The sequence below is a fragment of the Trachemys scripta genome, chromosome 3 (assembly GCF_013100865.1).
Source record: "Trachemys scripta elegans isolate TJP31775 chromosome 3, CAS_Tse_1.0, whole genome shotgun sequence".
Lineage (NCBI taxonomy): Eukaryota > Metazoa > Chordata > Testudines > Emydidae > Trachemys > Trachemys scripta.
In genome coordinates, this window is record NC_048300.1 from 142,908,083 (window position 1) to 142,925,152 (window position 17,070).

Genomic DNA, 17,070 nt, shown 5'->3' on the forward strand with positions numbered 1-17,070 from the left:
TCTACTGCTCATCTAGCTTCTGAATTATTCTCATTTGTTAGTAGTTTAATAGTTACTGCTGTGACCTATCTGAAAGGCTCCCTATTAACTCCCTTCAAGAAGAGGGGAACCGATGCACCCTTCGTATCTGAGCTCTGGAACTAGGTGAAGAGAATGCAGTAGAAAAAAATTTTTTTTTTTTTTTTTAAGTCTACTGTGTGATGGCATAGTCAACATCAGCATCACACAGTTCATTTTTACCACCTTCTATATGAATGCAAAGTCATACTGCATGTAAATCAAGGAACCAAAAGTTTTCTAGTCATAGAATTAACTGGTTCAACACAAAACAGGCTTCCCCACCGTGGCCCCTCCATTACACCCTCCTGCATCTCAACCGGAGGTGGTTGGAACTAAGAATAAATAAACCTATAGCCCTGATCTTGCTGTATCTTGAGTGCCTTTATCGCCTATTAACTTCAGCGAAAGTTGAGGGTAGAAAGAGCTAAAACCAAGGTAGCCAACCTAATGACCCCTTTTCAGAGGAGCAGAGAAATTCATATTGAAGAAGGGATTATCCTACAGAACATGGGTACCTCCCAGGACATCTGAACATCAGAAATACTATGCCAAGACACTGAATTGCGTCCATTCTATTCATTTTCAGGATACTTGCAGTTACTGAAAACTGTGCAGAGGTAACTTGTAAACCTTTACTGGACAGAAGTCTCCACTGAGGCAAAAGCTTATTCCCAGCAGTGTGATCTATGCCCAGTGGATGAAAGAGTGAGATAAATGCATACTGTTGCTAAGACCAACACTCACCATTAAGGAGCTTACAGAGGTTCACTATTGTGGGGCCCCTCAGGAAGATAAGACCCATTCCCTTCCTGGTTGTTTATACACACACACACACCTTAGAACCTCAAAGTTATGAGCACCAAAGTTACAAACTGACCAGTCAACCACACACCTTATTTGGAACTGGAAGTACACAGGCGGCAACAGAGACCAAAAACAAACAAACACAAATGCAGTACAGTACGGGCTAAACATGAACTACTAAAAATAAATAAAAGGAAAGCAGCATTTTTCTTCTGCATAGTAAAAGTTTCAAAGCTGTATAAAGTCAATGTTCATTTGTAAACTTTAGAAAGAACAACCATAATGTTTTGTTCAGAGTTACAAACATTTCAGCATTATAAAACAACCTCCTTTCCCAAGGTGTTTGTAACTGAGCGCAGGTGGAGGGGTCAGAATGAAACTGACCAGACTAGTCAGTTTCATAGCCACTGTGAAGAATCTTATGGGCAGTAGAACAGCAGACAAGAGTCATGTCAATTTTCATTCTGCATCTTCCTGGGAAAGATATGAGGAGAATCAGAGCCAGGAACTATTCTTTGCTTTTGAGGCCATCTCCACAATGAGTAGGTTTAAAGAAATTAGGGGGATGCATGTCATCTGCTACACCACCTAACAAAAAACAAATTTCTTACATGATCATTATGGGAAAACCTATTATCTCTGTGACACTGTACCTATAGTCTTGAAACTGATATTATATGATTATGACATTATTAGACTATTTTATGCAAGACAGGTCATGTGAGAGGTCATTGGAAAGGTTATGATTTGCTGAATACGATTATTTTATTTGTATGCATGCATCATTTTTATACCTGAAGTTGTGAATATTGACTATAAATCTGTATTTCAAAATGTAGTTATACCTGGGGAACACCCACTAGTCAAGATGCTTTCATTCTAGATAGCTGGGTTGGGAAGGGCCTATTCAGGGAAATGAACCATTAGGAAAAAACAATGGGCCTTCCTAAAGGTAAGGAAAAAAGGGTAGGAATAAATGGTCAGTTTTCAGAATGCAGAGAGGTAAATAATGGTGTCCCCACGGGGTCTGTACTGGAACCAGTCCTATTGAACATATTCATAAAGATCTGGAAAAAGGGGTAAGCAGTGAGGTGGAAAAACCTGCAGATGACAACTATCTTGATAAGTTTTGTAAGTCCTAGGCAGACTGCGAAGAGCTACAAAGGGATCTCTCAAAACTGGGTGAGTGGGCAACAAAATAGCAGATGAAATTCAATGTTCATAAATGCAAAGTAATGCACATTGGAAAACAATCCCAACTATCTATATCTATATACATAGATATAGATAGATAGATATAAAATGATGGGGTCTAAATTAGCTGTTACCTCTCAAGGAAGAGATCTTGGAGTCATAGTGGACGGTTCTCTGAAAACATCCACTCAATGTGCAGCAGCAATAAAAAAAAGCTAATAATGTTGGGAATCATTAAGACAGGGATAGATAAGACAGAAAATATCATATTGCCCCTATATAAAACTATAGTATGCCCACATCTTGAGTGCTACGTACAGATGTGGTCACCCCATCTCAAAAAAGATATATTGGAATTAGAAAAGGTTCAGAAAAGAGCAACAAAAATTATTAGGGGTATGGAACAGCTTCCGTATGAGGAGAGATTAAGACTGGGACTTTACAGCTTGGAGAAGAGATGTCCGGGGGGGGAGGGGAAGAGAGAGAGAGATATGATAGAGATCTGTAAAATCATAACTGGTGTGGAGAAAGTAAATAAGGAAGTATTATTTACTCCTTCTCATAACGCAAGAACTAGGGGTCACCAAATAAAATTAATAGGCAGCAGGTTTCAAACAAAAGGAAGTATTTCTTCACACAACACAGTCAGTCTATGGTACTCTTTGCCAGAAGATGTTGGGAAGGCCAAGACTATAACATGGTTCAAAAAAAGAACTAGATACATTCATGGAGGATAGGTCCATCAATAGCTATTAGCCAGGATGGGCAGGCATGGTGCCCCTAGCCTCTATTTGCCAGAAGCTGGGAATGTGTGACAGGGGATGGATCACTTGATTATCTGTTCTGTTCATTCCCTGGGGCACCTGGCATTGGCCACTGTCGGAAGACAGGATAGTGGGCTAGATGGACCGCTGGTCTGACCAAGTATGGCTGTTCTTATGGCCTTAGGAGAAATTTATCTCCCACCTGGGGAGTCTTCTTGAGAACACTACAGCCTCTGAGTAATGGCTGTTATGACTCTATAAAGACATGTCATGTGACCACATGTCTCTAGACTCCCTCTTGGGATGTCGGTGTTTTTCCAAGACCCATCTGGGGAACCAAGCTTGGAAACAAAGCAGTCCCACCATACGCATAAGGCAGGAATTGACATCATCTGGTATTCTTCAGTTCGCCACACAAGAAGACTCCTGGAAACACTTGAGGAACAAAGACTGAACTGGGGGAAGTGCTGGACCCAGGCTAAAGGGTTTTTTAGCCTGTGACTGGAACACCTGGGGATTCCAAGCTGTAAGCAAGTGCGGCTTGCCCCTTAAGAATCTGCAGCCTGCTTGCATCACCTCTTAGGGTGAGAAACTGCTATTCATAGCCAATCTATTTAGCATATTAAGTTTAGTTTACGTTTTTTGTTTATTTGCTTGGTAATCTGCTTTGACCTGTTTGCTATCACTTAAAATTTACCTTCTGTAGTTAATAAGCTTGTTTTTGCTTTATCTAAACCAGTGTGTGCGAATCATAGCTCAAGGACAAAAGGCTGTTGCATATTCCTCTCCACAGTGAGGGAGAGGGTGAATTTTATGATCTTATGCTATACAGTTCCCTCTTCAGCGCAGGACAGTATAGTTTTGGGTTTATACTCCCCAAGGCTTCGCAGTTTGTCACAGTAGTACAGTGTAAAAGGGAGCCCAGGCTTGTGGGTCAGGGGAACTCAGTGGTACCCCAATTCCAGGTGGCACCCTGGGGGGAACCTGTCACAATCTCTTCTGAACAGAGCCCTGACTGTTAGGCTGTCTGCAAACTTTTCCCCGCTGTTGGTAGCAACTCCACAACGTGAAACTGAAATGCCAAGTGTCTCCTGCCCAAATACCAGAACCTGCAGCTTCAACATACACTGAAAATTTCTACAATTGCAGTGATGTGTCAAAATTCTGTGGCATATTGGAAATTTGAGGGCAATGTAAGATTAATTGAATATTATATGAAAATAATTGTATTTGGCATTCTCACCATTAATTCTATGCAAATGGCAAACTGTGAATTGAACTGAATCTGCCACAGAATTTCTAGCTTGCTATAACATGCTGCAGAACTTGGGGCCAGCTTGCCACAGAGTGCATGGGAACTTGGCTACTTTATAGCCAGGCTTGACAGGATCCAATTTAAATCAGCAGATGTCAATAAACATTCATTTTAGCTGACACACTGATATCAACAAAAAAAAAAAATCCACCATAACAGTCAGCATTGAATGCACCCTCCTGCAGCATGTGCCTGCAGGGCATTGGCCCTGCAGCAACACATACAGCCCTTTGCAGCCCAGCTCACTCACCAGCCAGGTGGGGGAGGGGGGCAATCCCTTGTCAGGAGATGTTCAGAGACCCCCAGTGCCAAGGGCTCATCCACCTCCTTGCAGCCCTGGCCAGGGGGTCTCTGCTCCACCAGACCAGAACCACTGCCTCCCCTGCCTGTTTCCTCCAGCTGTCTTGGGCCCTTCAGCCTTACAGAAAGTCCTCTACAGCCCCACTGTCAGCACTGCCCCAACAGTAACCCCACCACCAACCTCAAACTTCCCATAACTAACAATAAAAATTGGCAAAAATAAAAATCACTATTAATCAAAACTACAAAAAAAAATCAAATTCTGACAAGCCTATTTACAGCAGACCATAGAATATCGGGGTTGGAAGGGACCTCAGGAGGTCATCTAGTCCAATCCCCTGCACAAAGCAGGGCCAATCCCTAGACAGATTTTTGCCCAAGATCCCTAAGTGGCCCCCTCAAGGATTGAGCTCAACCCTGGGTTTAATGGGCCAATGCTCAAACCACTGAGCTATCCCGCCCCCAACAAAAGATAATGGAGCTCCTCTTCACTGGACTCTCATATTACTCTGTTCAACAGAAAATATCTTCTCTGCACCTTTTAAGTGAATTTTTTTCCTTCTTTACAGTAGTATTGGCTTCTGAAGTTAAAATGCAATTATGTCACACATCTACCTTTCCTGAGCCCGAGTGAAAACAAGTTTTCACCCAAAAATGGCAACGGACAGCTGTTAGTGCTTTTCTACCTGGTGACCAGCTCCAGATGCTAGCCAAAAATTGAATCATGCCCCCTGCCTTCAATTTTAGGTCATTTCAGGTGAGTTACTCTTCCAGCTCGTGTAATTTTGTCACAAGGCTCGGAGCTAGCCCAGCGGCTAGAAAGGGGGGGGGGGGAGAGAGACACTCAGCTCCTTCCCCCCTTAACAGAAAGGCAGTTCCCACCCTAACTGAAGAGGGCCTGACCAGGTGGCGTCAGCCACTCCAGAGGCTCCGACCCCAGAAGGCTGGCGGCCAAGAGCTGGCGTTTGTTGTTTGTCGGGAAAGTCTCATGATTGTCAGGGCGCTCGGGGAGCGGGCTCGTGGTTCTGCGGGGACAGCACGCTCGCTCCGCGCTGCCTGCCTGGGGCGCTGCCAGGCGCCGTTTAACGGCTGCCCCAGGTGGGTCTGACTGGCGGTCGGGGGCAGGCCCGGGGAACCCAGTGCCCTTTTCCCCAGCCCCAACCGCAGCGGGCGCTGACAGTACGGCGGGCGGGGAGGGGTGGGTGGGAGGCTCCCCTTAGCGCCTGGGACCCCTCGGGACAAGCAGACCCAGAGCAGCAGGCGCTCAGCAGGGAGCCCGATGCCCTCCGCCAGTCCCGCGCCGGGCAGCTCCTCTCCAGGGCAGGGCCAGGCTGCTGAGGGTAGGAGGGGAGGCTCAGCCCGGCGCGCCCCGCCTCTCACCGTGCGCGCTGGGCTCCGCGTCAGGCTGGAACGTGAAATGCGCCGCGTGTCGCCGCGGCCCGGCCGCCAAGGGGGGCAGCCGGCCCCACACGCCGGCCCGCAGCGGCCCCGGTCCGGAGGCGAGCACCGCTGCCCGACACAGCCCGAGCCCGGCCGCCGCCATCTCCACTAGGGTCAGGACTCAGGAAGCAGGTGTGACAGCAACAGCACGTTGTAAAGAGGCGGGGTAGGAATGGGGCTTTCCTATTGGCTATGAGGGCAACGTAGACCGGCCCAATCAGAACCCACGGTGCTGTGGGCGGGGTGAGGCCGGAGAGAGAGTAGTCTCTACTGCGCACGCGTATAACCAAGGTCTTCGAGAATAGGCTCGGCGCGGCGGGGGAGGAGGAAAGCGTGAGGGGCGGGGCTGTGGAATGGGTGGAGCTAGACTGCTTGGGGCATGGCTGCGCAGAGGGAGAGAATGCGCAGAGGACGGAATAGGGGGAGGGGCCGGCCTCAGGAAGGCGAGGTGGGGCGTGGTCACGCTAAGAGGGGGCGGTGCTTTGTGCCAGCCAGGCGGAGCATAGGAAAGGGGCGGGGGAAGGGCCTGTGGTCCCAGCACGAGGCAGTGGCTTGCCGCACAGACTGTGCTTGGCCCGGGGAGCCCAGGAAAGGGGCAGAGTCAGCAGGCAGCTGTGTATCAGATAGAGGGGTAGTATTGTGCCAGGTGGGCAGGAGCTAGCTCGAACCACAAGCCCTGTGCCTTCCCTGGTGCCAGCCCTGGGGGTTGGCCTCCTGGGCTTGTGGGGCTGTTCTCCTGGGGAAAGGCCTGAACCGTTTCAAGACAGCACCTTGCTGCACAGACTGTACTCGGGGCAAGCAATAAACCCAAGTTGCTGCTCCCTGCCACTGCAGTTAGCCTTCAAGGCAGGGCAGCTGCAGGGCCAGGGGCAGGCTCCTTCCCCCAGAGTTTCACACCTTGTCTGCTGGACCAGCCTTTCTTTCTGCTGAATGCTGCAAAAAGAGAGGATTCTGATAGATGGGAGCAAAGTCAAGAAGGCCAGTTCTCTGAGACTCCATCAAATGGTCCCAGGCTGTTGGGAAGGATGTCATGGTTGACTGCGTGAAAAGCAACACAGCGGTCAGGAAGGATAAAGAAAGAGAGTATGACAGTCAGATGAGAGGAGATCATTTAACCCCCAAGGGGTGGCAAGTTCTGCCCCATGCTGTTTTAGAGCAATGGCTGCTATGCAATTTTACATTTTAACTGAAAACCATTTTGTGTTGTGATTTTTTTGTTCTGTGTTTGAGAAAATGTCATCTGAGTATCAGATGTGTTTATCCCTCAAATTCTTAGGGTTTTAGCTATATCCAAGCCAATTCCAGAATAAAGAACAGAAATTGCATCCCCCAAGTCCATAAAGTCAATGATTATTGTCAAGATTTGTATCATTCACTAAGCACCATCTGGGTGCTCAGCACTGTTCAGAATATGCAGAAAATGTAGTCTCTGGGCCAATGTGTATACAATGTGTACCTTGGATAAAATGGCTCTGATATTTAAGTATAGCTATTGAGCACATGTTAATATTTATGAGTGGAGGCACTGATGGCAATAGAAGTTTTATCTTATTAGGGACTGGAAGATTTGACTCTCCAACTTTCTTTCCAGAGGAAGAGCTGCCCAGCGCTCCTATCCCTGTTTATTTTCCTTTCCTCCCTGCTGTGGCCTTGATATACCTCAGAAGACTCAATTTTTTTCTCAACCTAAAATGTGGAATTTTCCCATTGTTTTTAATATTCTTCTGTGAGAACTGAAACTCAATTACTGTAGTGTTGTGTTTAAGAGCCTTCTGGAAAGTAACTAGCCTTTAAACAGAAGTGGAAGCAGTGTTGCCAACTCTCATGATTTTGTCATGAGTCTCATGATAATTATTGTTTTCCTTAAAGCCACAGCTCCTGCAGTCAAGTGGATATGTGATGATTTTAGCCTTTATTCTTAAAGAAAAAGTTTCTAGTCCTCGGGGTGGTGGAGAAAGCTTCAAAATGTGACCCCAGTGCACCCGAAAGGCTCAAAAAGCAGAAGGCAAATAAAAAGAACACCAAATCTGTTATTTTACATAATCTTGTGATTTTTCAGCCAAGCTTGTGATTTTTGGTGATTCTGATGCTTGATTGTTGAACATTTGGGGTTGGCAATACTATAAAGTGATTTGAAAATGTCAGCTTCACTCCTGTTTAAAGTCCATTTCTAGTCTATTATTTTTAGTTTAGTAACACCCCTAAACTTCAGGCAGGTGCAGTATAAACTCACAGGGCTTTGACCTCGTAGGATATTTCCAAACATTAGATGATCTATTCCAAGCTTGGAAAAACTGCAAAAATTAATTAGCCCAAATGATAGAAAGTAATATAGATTTCCTTTGTTTCAATTGTTGTATTGAAGAGTTAGTAGCAACGTAAGAATATATATTAAAATTTTAAACCTAACCAGTGTCCCTTAAGTGACTTGCCACAAGATGTCAGAATATGTTAATATTAGAGCTGAGTGGGTCTAATATTTATTTAAATTTCTTTCTTTATATAGGAATTAGATATAGTGCTCCTGTCAACTAATTTCTAAATTATTATCTGAAAAAAAAAAAAAACCTAGAGTTTTCAGCTGCCTAAGTAGCCCCTGGAATCATGGTTAAAGTTTCCTCTTCATATCAAAATCTGAAATGGTGCCCCTGGGCCGGGCCCATCACGCTGTGCCCCGGAACCTATCTTCTCCTGTGCACCCCTCAGTTTGGCCAGGGCTGGAGCACCCATGGAAAAAAATTAGCAGGTGCTAATTAGCGGGGTGGGGGCTTGGAGGAAGGGGTGGAGTGGAGATGGGCCTGGGGCAGAGGGGGGAGTTGAGCACCCCCCAAATAAAGAGGAAGTCAGTGCCTATGCTGACAGCTTCTTGCAGCCAGCTTGTCATCTTGAACCAGTGGTTTCCAAACTGGGAGTCACAAGGTGATTATGTGGGGGTTACAAGCCCAGAGCCCGGCCATGCGTGGGGCTCTCAGCCTCAAGTCCCTCCAGCCCAGCTCCTCTGCCAACCCTTCTCTGTCTTCAGCTCCGCTCCACCTCCAAAGAAAGGGCAGCAAAATAGAATTTGGCCGAGGGTGCCATTTTCCCTAAGGCGAGCCCTGGGACTGAGACAACATTCGAGGGCTTGATTGTTCAGCAGCTGAAAAGTTGCATTAAACCGCAGACGAATGAAAACACTGAGATTGGGGGGAGGAAAAGTAACTTTTAATTTAACAGTCAGATATGCAGGTGCATACTTTCTCCTGAAAATAATGGCTACCTCTACTGCTAAAACTGCTAAAAAGTGAAAGTACACGTCTACCCCAATATAACGCGGTCCTCGGGAGCCAAAAAATCTTACCGTGTTATAGATGAAACTGCGTTATATCGAACTTGCTTTGGCCTCGCACATTTCCGTTATTAATAGTCAGCAAATCATTTTTGTTAGAACTAACAATGTATGTGTATGCAGTAAATAAATCTGTTTTACAATGGTTAAACTGTATCTCCTTTCTTTAATTACAACAATTATTTTATAAGCTTACTTAAAAGATACAGTGTAGTAACAACACAGGTACTAAACACTGCTAAATGCAACCATGTGGGCTAGATTTCATCATACATCAATCGTTTGGTCTGCATGTAATGCTTAGGAAAATGCAAAATTCACATAAAATATCAGAAAATGCTTTTAATTACACATCCTTACAAATAGTTGTAAAAAAGGATTTTGGTATTTTAGCAAATAGGAGCATGGGCCACTTTGTCACTTAGCCAACTACCTTATGTTATAAGTAGATTGTTAAATAATATGAGTTGTTAACTATTAAATTGTTTGAAAACATTTTGGAGATGGGAGTTTTTTCTTATAGAAAGGGTTAAAATTAAGCTAAAAAGTAAAGTAATCAAGTTTTAGACACATTGATAAAGTAGTAAATACCTTTTTGGGGGGTACAAGATGCTTTCTTATTTAAGATGCACCCCTTAGCATTTTTTTAATTTTAAAAAAAACTTGTTATACTTTGTTGATTCGTGCTACTGTGAGCCTTCTTCTTTGCCAGGTCAGTTATGGATTGTAACTGCAGTATTTGCAGTCTATCCACATCCTGGCTTTCTAGCCACTTAAGACCAATCTCTAACCCTACAACCTCATCAGCAGCTTTGGGTGGTGACTCTGAGGGTTCTTCGTCACCATCCTCAGGGTTATCCATTTTCTGAGGCACCAGGTGGTTGAGGGGCAACATTATGAATTATATCTACATCTGTAAGTCATTCATAGGTTGGACACATAGTATCCACCTCTATCCACTCTTGAACATCAGCTATCCCACTTTGAGCTATAAGTTCCCTGTAGACTCGTTCTGCCTCCATGGCCTCTTCTTCCATAAAACCTTCAAAGTTGTTCTCATCTTCGTCTTCTTCCTCATCTTGGTTGTCGTTGCTTTCAGTGACAAAAGCACTTTTGAGACCACAATGCCAACATTTCTCTATCATTGACGGAGTGATTCCTAGCCAGACTGTCTCACCTAAGTTAAATACATCCAGCAAATTCAATTTCTTGATTACATCCGTTATGCTACTGTTGTCCTCAACAATTTTCTTTACTAAGGCTTTACGATAGTTCATCTTAAATGTGGCTATAATGTCTTGATCGAGGGGCTGTATTTTGGACGTCGTGTTCTTAGGAATCATAGAATCATAGAATCATAGAATATCAGAGTTGGAAGGGACCTCAAGAGGTCATCTAGTCCAACCCCCTGCTCAAAGCAGGACCAATTCCCAGCTAAATCATCCCAGCCAGGGCTTTGTCAAGCCGGGCCTTAAAAACCTCCAAGGAAGGAGACTCCACCACCTCCCTAGGTAACGCATTCCAGTGTTTCACCACCCTCCTAGTGAAATAGTTTTTCCTGATATCCAACCTGGACCTCCCCCACTGCAACTTGAGACCATTGCTCCTTGTTCTGTCATCTGCCACCACTGAGAACAGCCGAGCTCCATCCTCTTTGGAACCCCCCTTCAGGTAGTTGAAGGCTGCTATCAAATCCCCCCTCATTCTTCTCTTCTGGAGACTAAACAATCCCAGTTCTCTTAGCCTCTCCTCATAAGTCATGTGCTCCAGACCCCTAATCATTTTTGTTGCCCTCCGCTGGACTCTTTCCAATTTTTCCACATCCTTCTTGTAGTGTGGGGCCCAAAACTGGACACAGTATTCCAGATGAGGCCTCACCAATGTCGAATAAAGGGGAACGATCACGTTCCTCGATCTGCTGGCAATGCCCCTACTTATACAGCCCAAAATGCCGTTAGCCTTCTTGGCAACAAGAGCACACTGTTGACTCATATCCAGCTTCTCGTCCACTGTGACCCCTAGGTCCTTTTCAGCAGAACTGCTACCTAGCCATTCGGTCCCTAGTCTGTAGCAGTGCATGGGATTCTTCCGTCCTAAGTGCAGGACTCTGCACTTGTCCTTGTTGAACCTCATCAGGTTTTTTTCTGCCCAATCCTCTAATTTGTCTAGGTCCCTCTGTATCCGATCCCTACCCTCTAGTGTATCTACCACGCCTCCTAGTTTAGTGTCATCTGCAAACTTGCTGAGAGTGCAGTCCACACCATCCTCCAGATCATTAATAAAGATATTAAACAAAACCGGCCCCAGGACCGACCCTTGGGGCACTCCACTTGAAACCGGCTGCCAACTAGACATGGAGCCATTGATCACTACCCGTTGAGCCCGACGATCTAGCCAGCTTTCTATCCACCTTACAGTCCATTCATCCAGCCCATACTTCTTTAACTTGGTGGCAAGAATACTGTGGGAGACCGTATCAAAAGCTTTGCTAAAGTCAAGAAATAACACATCCACTGCTTTCCCCTCATCCACAGAGCCAGTTATCTCATCATAGAAGGCAATTAGGTTAGTCAGGCACGACTTCCCCTTCGTGAATCCATGCTGACTGTTCCTGATCACTTTCCTCTCCTCTAAATGTTTCATAATTGATTCCTTGAGGACCTGCTCCATAATTTTTCCAGGGACTGAGGTGAGGCTGACTGGCCTGTAGTTCCCCGGATCCTCCTTCTTCCCTTTTTTAAAGATGGGCACTACATTAGCCTTTTTCCAGTCATCTGGGACCTCCCCCGATCGCCATGAGTTTTCAAAAATAATGGCTAATGGCTCTGCAATCTCACCCGCCAACTCCTTTAGCACCCTCGGATGCAGCGCATCCGGCCCCATGGACTTGTGCACGTCCAGTTTTTCTAAATAGTCCCGAACCACTTCTTTCTCCACAGAGGGCTGGTCACCTTCTCCCCATGCTGTACTGCCCAGTGCAGCAATCTGGGAGCTGACCTTGTGCGTGAAGACAGAGGCAAAAAAATCATTGAGTACATTAGCTTTTTCCACATCCTCTGTCACTAGGTTGCCTCCCTCATTCAGTAAGGGGCCCACACTTTCCTTGATTTTCTTCTTGTTGCTAACATACCTGAAGAAACCTTTCTTGTTACTCTTAACATCTCTTGCTAACTGCAACTCCAAGTGTGATTTGGCCTTCCTGATTTCACTCCTGCACGCCTGAGCAATATTTTTATACTCCTCCCTGGTCATTTGTCCAATCTTCCACTTCTTATAAGCCTCTTTTTTGCATTTAAGATCAGCAAGGATTTCACTGTTTAGCCAAGCTGGTCGCCTGCCATATTTACTATTCTTTCTACACATCGGGATGGTTTGTTCCTGCAACCTCAATAAGGATTCTTTAAAATACAGCCAGCTCTCCTGGACCCCTTTGCCCTTCATGTTATTCTCCCAGGGGATCCTGCCCATCTGTTCCCTGAGGGAGTCAAAGTCTGCTTTTCTGAAGTCCAGGGTCCATATTCTGCTGCTCTCCTTTCTTCCTTGTGTCAGGATCCTGAACTCGACCATCTCATGGTCACTGCCTCCCAGGTTCCCATCCACTTTTGCTTCCCCTACTAGTTCTTCCCTGTTTGTGAGCAGCAGGTCAAGAAAAGCTTTGCCCCTAGTTGGTTCCTCCAGCACTTGCACCAGGAAATTGTCCCCTACGCTTTCCAAAAATTTCCTGGATTGCCTGTGCACCGCTGTATTGCTCTCCCAGCAGATATCAGGGTGATTAAAGGAAGGTAGCTCACCTTTATCTTCCCGTCTTTGCTGGTTATGGTCTCAACTGGGGGGTGGGCAGGACAGTTGTCAAGGAGGAGCAATGTCTTTGGCTCCAGCTTTTGTCTGCGTAGGTGGCTCTGGACAGCTGGTACAAAATATTTCGTAAACCATTGCTCGAAAATATCCGATGTCATCCAGGCATTTTTTGAATGGTGATAAATGAATGAAAGTGAATCCATATTCTTATGGCGGAAAGCCCTAGGTTACCTGAATTTGGCTGTGCACAGAGGTTTAAGTTTATGTGAACTGGTTTTATTCACACAGAAAAGTATTGTCACTTTCTCTTTTATCACCTTAAAACCTTCGGCCTTTTGTTCTTCGGTCCTAGAAGCAAGTGTTTGATCCGGCAGCATACGGTAACATAGCCAGTTTCATCAGCATTAAAGATTTGCTCCGGAGCATAGCCACCATCGATGATGATCTCTTGTAACTTTAGCAGGTATTTGTCGCAAGCTTTTATATCTGCAGAGCGCGTCTCTCCTGAAATTGCAACTTGCCGAATGCCATGACATTTTTTTTAAATGATTAAGCCATCCACTGCTAGCTTTAAATTCGTTACCTTGATGTGGAGAAGCATCCTCGCCCGGTCATCTAAAATTGAGATCCTTCTTCAATTTCTCCGCTTATTTCCTTATAATGTCATCAGAAATTGGCATGCCGTCAGAGCGTTCTTGGGTAAACCACGTAAATACTGCTCTATCTAGTTGGTTATCCTGGGCAGTTTTTAGGTGCTTCCTTTCCAGGCCTTCACTTTCATCCAGTTCAACTAGCACTGATCATAATTTTTCCTCATCTTTGATCCACCCTGTTAATGTTGATTCCCCCACTCCTAGTTCTTTTGAGACCTTTGCTTGGCTCATTCCTGATTTCAGTCTGTCCAAAGTTTCCAATTTTTCTTTGACTGTCCATGCCTTTCATTTCCATGGCTGTGAACTACTTGCCATCATGTCAGTGGTATTTTAATACTGTATTAATGCTAACAATATTTTTTAATTGGTTAGAAAATGTCAGCGCAGAGTTACGTTTCCAAAATACAACTAGTGAGACAACTTAAGCTTAGACTATACTTCACATAATTTAGAAACGAGATTAAAATAGGCAGGAGAGATGAGAATGCCTAATGTAAGGGTGGGCAAGTTGTGCACGAAATTAAACATTTTGCTTTCAGTATGTTCTGCCTGCAACTTGATGAAACTACTGATGTTACTAACTGTGCACAATTGATGATGTTCATATAGTATGTTAATACTGGGGATGTTAAGGATGAGTTCTTATTCTGTGAACAACTTGCAACAGCCACAACAGCACAGGACATTTTCAATAAGGTGAATGCCTTTATCAAAAGCAGTGGCATTGAGTGGAAAAATCTTTGTGGTATAGGTACCAACGGTGCTGCAGCCATGATGGATGCACAGTCTGTCTTTCAGCAGAAGGTAAAGTGCATGTGATTATGTCTCATTGTGGAATCCATTTTCAAGTCCTAGCTGTAAAGACATTCCCAACGTGCCTTAATGCTGTGGTAATGGATGTTGTTATACAAGCAGTGAACTTCACTAAAGCATATTCTCTGAATTGTTGTCTCTTTTGAGAGCTCTGCAATGAAATGGCTGGTGAAGTTCTGCTTTTTCACACTCAAGTCCGATGGCTGTCTAGGGGACATGCATTAAAGCATGTTTTTATACTTCATGAAGAGATGGCAGAATTTTTTCTGCAAAAAGAGAAACAAGACCTGAACAAAAATTTCAGTGACAAGAAATGGCTTATCTGCCTGACATACCTAGTTGATATCTTTGATAGTCTTAATGACCTCATACAAAGTTAATAGACCTGACTAATAAAATCAGAGCCTTCCAGCTAAAGTTTGATCTGTGGTGAAATAAGTTGGACACAGATACGGCATGTTTCCGACACTTTACTCATTCAGTGAGAAGGAAGTCAACATTGATAGTGCTCTCAAGTCAGCTATTAGTGAACATCTGAGAACCTTTCATGAAGAGTTCTCACACTACTTCCCAGCACTTCATTGCCTGGTGAAGAACCCTTTCAGTGTGACAGCTGAGCAGTTAACTATTCAGGATATTCACACACAGGAACAGTTTATTGACATGATCAATGATGATGAAGTGAAAGCAAAATTCATACAGCTGGTCCCAAGCCAATTCTGGTGTTCAGTTGCAAGTGAATACCCACTGGTGTCTGAAATGGCCCTGAGAGTCCTTCTGCCATTTTCCACTATCTATGAATGAGAGAGTGGATTCTCCAGCCTTCTAACAATAAAGACAAAATCCTGAAACTGGCTTGAGGTGAAGGACAACATCAGATGCATCCTTTCTAAAACAATGCCAAGAATAAAACTTCTTGTGTCAAATAACATCATCCATCTCACTGATTTTGTCTGCTTATGGTGATTAATTGCTGTCAAGTATTAAAATAAAATTCTAGTTAACAGTAACTATTTAAAAATAACTTTCTGCTTATAAACATGTGTTTGTCTTAATTTAAAAGCAGTGAGAAAAGGGAAATTCATTTTAAACAATAGGGTTTAAATTTAGCATTTAACATCATGTTAAATATAAATAATGTGCTTTTAATTTATAAGTGTGGGGGGGTCACACTTAGAGGCTTGCTGTGTGAAAGGGATTGCCAATACAAAAAGTTTGGGAACTGTCTTAAACAATGTGGCCAAAACACCACCCCTTGTCTTCTCTCCTGCACATTCCTCTCTTCCTCTAGCCTCATTGACAGGCCCACTGGCAATCCCAGACCAGAAGAAGAGCTCTGTGTCTCTCATCAACAGAAGTTGTTCCAATAAAAGATATTTCTTCACCTTCCTAGTCTCATCCCATCTTAGGGTGACCAGATTGCAAGAGTGAAATATCAGGACACATTGGGCAAGTGGGGCGGGAGGAGGGGAGAGGACGACAATGACAGACACAGGTGCACAGAGCCATGAGAGGGGGCCCTAGGAATCTGCGAGAGGGGTTGTATGGCCCCTGCTGCAGCCTGCACCACAAGCCACAGGGCAAGGACACCTATTGAATTCAATGAGAATTTTGCATGTGAATTGATGTACCTAGTTCTTAGATTATAAAGCCAGAAGGGATCCGGTGATCACCTGGCCTCACTGCCTGTATAGCACAGACATAGAACTTTCCCAAAATAATTCCTAGAGGATAGCTTTTAGAAAAAGCTTTTAGAAAAACACCATGACCCTTAGTATATTGTTAATCGTTAATTACTCTCACCATTGAAAAGGTATGCCTTATATCCAGTCTGAATTTGTCTAGCTGCAACTTCCAACCATTGGCTCATGCTCTACCTTTCTCTGCTAGACTGAAGTGCCCATTATTAACTATTTGTTCCCCATGTAGATGCTTACAGTCTATAACCAAGTCACTTCTTAACCTTCTTTTTGTTAAGCTAAATAGATTGAGGTCCTTGAGTCGATCACTATAAGGCATGTTTTATAATCCTTTAATCAGTCTTGTGACTCTTCTCTGAACACTCTCCAATTTATCAATATCCTTCTTAAATTGTGCACACCAGAACTGGACACAGTATTCCAGCAGTGGTTGCACCAGTGCCAAATACAGAGATAAAATAACCTCTCTACTCCTGCTTGAGATTCCCCTATTTAGGCATCTGGTCACCCTATTTCTGTATGCATTTCCCCAGGTTTTTTTGTAAAAATCAAAACTGAACTGCCCCAGAAATTCTGTCATGTGGAATCATTGTGAAACTCGCATGGCTCCAACCCTGCCAATGAACCTTTAGATCCACTGCACAGACTTCTGCCACTTGAGCTAATGGAGTAAGTGATGGCAGAGGCAGTAGGTTGTCATCCTATATGTGATAGATCAGCTCTATAGTGGGATGAGATACTTTTTTTGCCACTGGGTTTCACAGATATCTGCTGACAGAAGAGGAACTGTGAAACTCAAGAATCCTGGGTCTATTCCAGGCTCCTGAATGGAGTGGTCTCTAGTGGTCAAAGACCGTTCTTCCCCGTCCCCTCCAGTCTATGTTTATCCTATTGCTGTCTAACC

At 44.4% G+C, this 17,070-nt stretch overlaps 1 protein-coding gene across 3 annotated transcripts in view; it reads right to left on the reverse strand.

The window, feature by feature from the left end:
- BCKDHB (branched chain keto acid dehydrogenase E1 subunit beta) overlaps window positions 1–6,012 on the reverse strand; it is a 277,217-nt gene extending 271,205 nt beyond the window's left edge. For 2 of the 3 annotated variants that reach the window (XM_034766148.1, XM_034766146.1), the window contains exon 1: window positions 5,818–6,010. In XM_034766148.1, the coding sequence (XP_034622039.1) occupies window positions 5,818–5,980 (163 nt within the window). In that variant the 5' untranslated portion in view covers window positions 5,981–6,010. Of the gene's footprint in view, window positions 1–5,817 lie in introns of all 3 variants that reach the window. The other variant, XR_004645194.1, reaches the window with a different exon arrangement.
- Window positions 6,013–17,070: the final 11,058 nt, after the last annotated feature.